We start from the raw sequence: 7,334 nt of genomic DNA, 5'->3' as shown, positions 1-7,334 counted from the left end.
GCCTCCCTTGCAGCAATGCCTCCACGAGATTCAGCTGTAAGGGCATTTTCTCAATTAGTGATCAAGGGGGAGAAGGTCTAGCCCATTGTGGGTGGTGCCATCCCTGGGCTGGTAGTTTTAAGTTCTATAAGAAAGCAAGCTAAACAGGCCAGGGGAAGCAAGCCAGTAAGTAACATCCCTCCATAGCCTCTGGATCAGCTCATGCTTCCAAGATCCTGCCCTATGTGAGTTCCTGTCCTGAGTTCCTTTGGTGATGAACAGCAATGTGGAAGTGTAAGCTGAATAAACAAACCCTTTCTTCCCCAACTTGCTTCTCAATCATGATGATTTGTGCAGGAATACAAATTCCGACTAAGATATGTGGGTTGCTGTGTGAGGGTCTTTGAAGGATGTAACTTGTCCTGACTCCTTTGGTGTTAGCTCTGATGGTTGGCTGTTTGAAGTGAGTGGTTCAGTTCCACCATGCCCCCCTTTCAGGCTGCCTGTAACCAGCTCACCCCACATTGAGACCTTTGAACCCATAAGGCAAAACAAACACCCTAAAAATAGCAGTAGCAAACAAGCAAACAAAATCCCAACAAAAACAGAACAAATACCAACAAACCAAAGAGATGGCATTCTCATTTTACCATATAGCAATTGCTGCCTCCAAATATCTGTAACCATCTCTTGGGACATTAATAGAATTAAAAAGAACCCTTTTAATATATCGGCTAAAATAACTATAACGTGACAGGCAAATTGCAAATTCTGTACACATGTATGTTCTTTTTTTATCTGGAATAAATTGCTAATCAGATGCTCTGCTATTTTGTATGTATTTTTACGAGAGAAGGGTGTTCCCTGAGGCAGTCACTAACAGCTATCTACAGTGGGAAGTGAAAACGGATGCATTACCATTGGTTTTCCTGCTAATGCTCTCCATAGCAACAGAGGCCTGTTCAGTACCAAGCCCCGCATTCAGCTGTCCTGGACCTTTCGTTTCTTTCACCCTGGTACATTTCTCCAGTTTCAGTGGCTTTTGTGCCTTTGATTGATTTGAAGATTACCAGCTGGGGTTGTGACTTTAGCTCAGTAGTAGCATGCTTGCCTATCATGTGTGAGTCCTGAGTTTGATACTTAGCACACACATACATACATGCACACACGTGTGTACACACAGACATACATACACACATATGCTTGCACACTCACACACACATACATAAGATGGGAGAAGAAGACTGGAAGATTACCAGTTAATTATTTTACAAATCGTCTTTCAAATTGGATGTATCTTGTAGCTACTCATGGTTAGCAGATGCTGTACATGCTTGTCAGGAGAATCACAGAAGCAGTGCTCTGTTGACATTGCAGCCAATCAAATGACTCAGTGTCACTCCTGATGCTGGTTACCTGATTGGGAAGGTGCATCTTCACTATTAAGTTCCTGCTTTAACCTTTGCAGTCAATAAATATTTTTGTGAGATGTGCCTCGAAATTAGGCAACTACCTAGCTCTTCATCAAATTTTCAGTTAACTTAACTAATACTTTCATATTTTAGTCACCGCACCATTAACTATGTTTCATAAAACATTCTAAGCTCAGCTGGGGAGAGCCTCTTCAAGTTGGTTCTGTGTCCTAATAACATTTTCCTGTTGCTCTCTGAGTTCCTCCTTGTTTTCTGGTGCACAAGTTAGGACAACCCCAGCGGGTGCTTCCATAGGCCAGTTTGACTCAATTTCATCTTCCAGGATAAATGTTAGATTCCTCCCGAGGAAGGACAGAATGCAGGTGATGGACACGGGTTATGAAAGAAATGAAAGCAAATTACTTTCCTAGTTCTAATTCTGTCATGGATTTTCCATTTTGCAAGCATGGAAAAGTACATAAAAATGTTTGGTAGTGAATGGGGTAAAATCCGAGGTGAAGAGTCACAGCTGCAGAATGGCTATCCTTTAAAAAACCTTGTTTTAGACTATTCAATTTATTTTATATGTGAGTCTTCTACCTGCTCATATGTGCTGCATCATGTTCTTGGTGCCTACAGAGGTCAGAAGAGAGCATCGGATGCCCAACACTGGAGTTCTGGATGCTGTGAACCATGGTGTAGATGCTGGGTATCCAACCTCTGCCAAAGCAACGTGTGTTCTTAACTGTTGAGCCTTGCAGCCTGCAGCCTTGCAGAATGACTATTCTAACTGTATAGAAGTTCAAGGAAATATAGAGACTATGGGTTTGGTTAATTTTGGTGTGCAATGTTTATTTTGTTTACAAGTTTTTTAAATAATAAAGTTTTTTAAGAATAATGATTAATAATGGAATGCTGGTTTCTTTTAGTGGAGAATAGATTTATGAGAAGTTAAGTAACTATGTTGCTGGGTGCTGGGTTTGTTCAAGACTGAAGCTGCTGAAGACACAATGATTCCAGACCCTAAGGTGATTTTACACACACACACACACACACACACACACACACACACACACACACACACACTCCACATGTACATACATGCTTATTTTGACATTAATATATGAAAAGCCTACATTTCTAATTCGACTTACAATTTTAACTCAACATTACTAAGCTCATTTATTTCCCTCTATATGTATAGCTTCATTTCTGGAAGAACTTCAATTCCATTGGTCTTCCATTGTCTCTATTCTGACACTGAGACTCCGAACTCTGGCTCTAGACTACCTATCTGCAGGGACAGCCTCAGCCTCTTGCCAGGGCTCTGATAGCTTGTGAGTGCCCTCCCCTCACACTCGGTGAGTGGACAGCCCCTTCACTCAGAGCCCAGTTCTTCATGCTGTCCTGTCTTAGTTGGCCTCTGATCCCCCACATTGCATCTCCATGACTCCCTGTCCTGGCTTAGACAGAAACAGTGCCCTGGGCCTTGAGGTTTCAGACTGCACAGCTTAGGAAGAAGCAGAATTGGGTGGAAGAGAGGAAGAGGAAAAGGAAAGGTAGTGGCTCCTGTTAGCATCCTTTCAAAGCCCTCCTTTGTAGTGTTAGAGATTGACTGGGGGCCTTAAACATGCCAGGCAAATTCTCTTTCCCCAGTCCCTCTATCTCGATTATCAAATTTTCTTGGCTGCTCCTCTTATCATGGGACTTCCTAAAAGGTTCCGCTTTAGCAGGCAGCACAGAAGTGACTCAGACCTGGGACTGAATTATGCACAATCACCACCCTTTAAATAGAGTGCAAGAAGGCTCTTATCTTTCTATGTTTTGTCTTCTTCATCTGAAAAAAAAAAGTAGAAATCGTAGAGGAACCTAGTTTCACTCCCATAATTCCAACATTTCATGGATATTTATATGGGAAAAGATTGCCGTTACCTTTCACTAAATTTGTAAAAAAAAGCAACTCATTTCTTCCCCTCCCTAAGTCTACTTTTTCGAAGCTCCCACGTTCGGAAAGACATGTTATTTTGAAGCATTCGTCGTTGATCACCTGCTTCAACGGGCACTGTGGCTGATGATGAGAATCCAGGAGGATAAGGTGGAGACTTTGCTTTCAAGAGGCTCACAGTCAAGTGGGGAAGTGGCCTATAAACCTGTCCTGTTCTATCTTTCCATTTCTGTTGCGGGAAGTATTAACAAAGTGATCCCACCAACTCTCCTGCCCTGCCAGGCCGCAACACCATGTCCCTCAGGGTCCCACTCGGTGTGCTCTCACTGCTCTCACTGCTCTCACTGCTCCCACTGCTTTCACTGCTCCCACTGCTCCCACTGCTCTCACTGCTCCCACTCGGTGTGCTCTCACTGTTCTCACTGCTCCCACTGCTCTCACTGCTCTCACTGCTCTCACTGCTCTCACTGCTCCCACTCGGTGTGCTCTCACTGTTCTCACTGCTCTCACTGTTCTCACTGCTCTCACTGCTCTCACTGCTCTCACTGCTCTCACTGCTCTCACCTCTCTCACTGCTCTCACTGCTCTCACTGCTCCCACTGTTCTCACTGCTCTCACTGCTCCCACTGCTCTCACTGCTCTCACTGCTCTCACTGCTCCCACCTCTCTCACTGCTCTCACTGCTCTCACTGCTCCCACTAGGTGTGCTCTCACTGTTCTCACTGCTCTCACTGTTCTCACTGCTCTCACTGCTCTCACTGCTCTCACCTCTCTCACTGCTCTCACTGCTCTCACTGCTCCCACTGTTCTCACTGCTCTCACTGCTCCCACTGCTCTCACTGCTCTCACTGCTCTCACTGCTCTCACTGCTCCCACTCGGTGTGCTCTCACTGTTCTCACTGCTCTCACTGTTCTCACTGCTCTCACTGCTCTCACTGCTCTCACTGCTCCCACTGCTCTCACTGCTCTCACTGCTCTCACTGCTCCCACTGTTCTCACTGCTCTCACTGCTCCCACTGCTCTCACTGCTCTCACTGCTCTCACTGCTCTCACTGCTCCCACCTCTCTCACTGCTCTCACTGCTCTCACTGCTCTCACTGCTCTCACTGCTCCCACTGCTCTCACTGCTCTCACTGCTCTCACTGCTCCCACTCGGTGTGCTCTCACTGCCGAGTTATTTGCTCCCAGCCAGCTCCCACAGCATCCCAGCTGTGTTTTCTCTCTGCCATACATCCCTTTAATCAGGGGACCCACATTCCAGTAACCAAGTAAATCAAAACTCTTAAAGCTTAATTAGGCAATCAGATTTATGTGTAAATAATATCACAATCTATAAGATGCCAATACAATAATTTAAGAGCCAATTGATAAGGATAAAAGCTTTATACCAATATTTCTAACCTTATAACAACTTAACTATTTGTGGCTAGTAAATGCCACGCAGGTCCACGTCTGAAGTCATCTCAGTTCTCCTTTCTTCTCCTTCTGCAACCTCTGTCCTCCTAACTCCTCGCTCTGCCTTCCTTTCCCTGTCCAATCACAGGCCTTCCGCTGCTGTATTATGATTGGACATGGAAAATCCTGCAACACGTGTCTATGAAATGCTTCATATTCCATAAGATCAGAGGCTCAGATAAGAGTTATAGAAAAGAGCAGCGGCTGAGACGAAAGCTTCACTGGGGCAGTCTCCGCATATCATGGGGAGATAGACGCTGCTGCCTTTGATTGGCCTTGGTCCTCACAGCTCTAAAAAGAAGCAGGATCTTGATAAGCTCTATGAGCTGAAGTCTAAAGCACGGCAGATTATGAACCAGTTTGGCCCCTCAGCGCTAATCAACCTCTCCAGTTTCTCATCTATAAAACCAGAGCCAGCCAGCACCCCGCCACAAGGCTCCATGGCCAATAGCACCACGGTGGGGAAGATAGCAGGCACTCCCGGGACAGGTGGTCGTCTCAGCCCAGAAAACAACCAGGTATTGACCAAGAAGAAATTACAAGACCTAGTAAGAGAAGTGGATCCTAATGAGCAGCTGGATGAAGATGTGGAAGAGATGCTGCTACAGATCGCTGATGATTTTATTGAGAGTGTGGTGACAGCCGCCTGCCAGCTCGCTCGACACCGCAAGTCCAGCACACTGGAGGTGAAAGATGTCCAGCTACATTTAGAGCGCCAGTGGAACATGTGGATCCCTGGATTTGGCTCTGAGGAAATCCGACCCTACAAAAAAGCTTGTACCACAGAAGCTCACAAACAGAGAATGGCATTGATCCGGAAAACAACCAAGAAATAACACAGGGAACGGTCAGGGAATGGACGACATGTATGTGGAGATACTTGAGCTGAGACCTCAGCCATCTCATCCTTGGATTTTTTTTTAAATGCTTTACAGAGAAGCATATATTTTTTATTAACAGTGCAGCAATATCTATAATGACTGAGAAGATCTGCCAAAAGAATAAAGCCTCCTACCCCACCTTCTGGTCCCTTTTCCCTGCCGTCTAAAGAGAAGCAGCGTTACCTACCGGAGAAGATTTTGCCTGTGCTTTATTATATAAGTGATTGGCCGTAGGAAGAGCATTTTGGTCGTGTTGGGTGAGACAGTGTTAGCAGGTTTGTAGAGGGTTTGTCTCCTCCTTCCCCTGTCCCTGTACTTTGTAATGTCAGTGTTTATATGAATATGAACTTGATTTGCTTTTCCAGAATAAAGGAGTTATTAATTGAAAAAAAAAAAAAAAAAAAAAAAAAAAAAAGAAAAGAGCAGCTGGGAAAGGCCTTCCAGGCAGATCTAAGTATGAGAGCTGTGACTTGTGGCCCATTCCAAGACAGCAGGCTTGTCCACATTACAGAAGGAGCCTGTGGGGAGGGATAAGGACTGAGGTGCAGGGAAGGTAAGGTGACTGTCACCCAAGGGCCCCGGAGGATGCTGAGAAATTACTCTTAGCACTGCACCAATCCATTTGTGTCAAACCAGTGGTTCTCAGCCTCAGTGTTGTGACCCTTCAATACAGTCGCTCATATGCTGGTGACCCCCCAACCAGAAATTGATTTTTGTTGCTACTTCACAACTATAATTTTGCTACTGTTATGAACCAAAATGTAAATGTCTGTGTTTTACAATAGTCTTAGGTGATCCCTGTGATTGGGTCCTTTGGTCCCCCAAAAGGGTCATGACTGAACAGCTGTGTTAAACCCTTCTCAGTTCACTGGACTCATGTAAACACTATCCATTCCTCCTGGCTTTCCACTTGAAGCCTTTTTCTTACCTCATCCCAAAGTCATCTCTCTCCTGAACTTTCTATGTCAGTTTCTATCTTATACTATCTGTGATACAGGAATCATGGCATGTATTATATCCATGGATCGGTTACTGTTTTAAAAAAGTTATTTACTTTTATCATTTAGTTTGATCTGTGATGTAGAATAAGCAATATTTCTCTTAGTGTTATCTGGAGCTGCTAAAATAACTTCTGTTTGTGACCCTGTCCCCAGTTAGTCTGAGAACTTCTTCAACACAGACAGGGTTGCCTCGGGCTTCAGTAAGCCTACCATATCTCACACAGACCTGGTGTTCACTACATGTTGCAACTTATTTTCCAGAGATTTATTTATTATATTTTGTGTGTTTAAGTACACCATGTGCATTCTTAGTACTTACAGAGGCCAGAAAGTGGCACTGAATCCCCTTGTTGTGAGTCCCCATGCTGGGGTCCACACAGAGTCCTCTTCTAAAGCAGCAAGTGCTCTTAACCATGGAGTCCTCTTTCCAGCCCATAAATGTGGTTCTTTCTTTCTGAAACTGTAACCTTGCATAATATTGCATTCATTCCTTTCAGATGTGTGCCTGTGTTCTTGGGCTGAGTCATCGGAGGCCTCCAGGGTTAAGCTGAGGAAGGAGATACACATTTTGTGGATTGGAGTGATGCCCTAGATTTGGAGAATTGAGTTTAGTCCTCTGTATATAGAATTTCAACTGCCTGTAAAAAATTCTTTACAGTTC

The 7,334-nt window shown here is 44.5% G+C and overlaps 1 protein-coding gene across 1 annotated transcript; it reads left to right on the top strand.

Annotated features, from left to right (window-relative positions):
* The first annotated feature begins 4,992 nt into the window (after nucleotides 1-4,992).
* Nucleotides 4,993-5,833, top strand: LOC127684185 (transcription initiation factor TFIID subunit 12). Its single transcript, XM_052181153.1, has one exon. It carries the CDS (start codon nucleotides 5,142-5,144, stop codon nucleotides 5,625-5,627), a length of 486 nt encoding a protein of 161 aa, XP_052037113.1. The 5' UTR covers nucleotides 4,993-5,141; the 3' UTR covers nucleotides 5,628-5,833.
* The last annotated feature ends 1,501 nt before the right edge of the window (nucleotides 5,834-7,334 follow it).

The sequence above is a fragment of the Apodemus sylvaticus genome, chromosome 5 (assembly GCF_947179515.1).
Source record: "Apodemus sylvaticus chromosome 5, mApoSyl1.1, whole genome shotgun sequence".
NCBI classification, from domain to species: domain Eukaryota; kingdom Metazoa; phylum Chordata; class Mammalia; order Rodentia; family Muridae; genus Apodemus; species Apodemus sylvaticus.
This window is presented reverse-complemented; position numbering and strand designations above follow the sequence as displayed.

Bases quoted from the DNA above. Each gene is read 5' to 3' on its own strand.
- LOC127684185 (XM_052181153.1), top strand. From the start codon at position 5,142: ATGAACCAGTTTGGCCCCTCAGCGCTAATCAACCTCTCCAGTTTCTCA.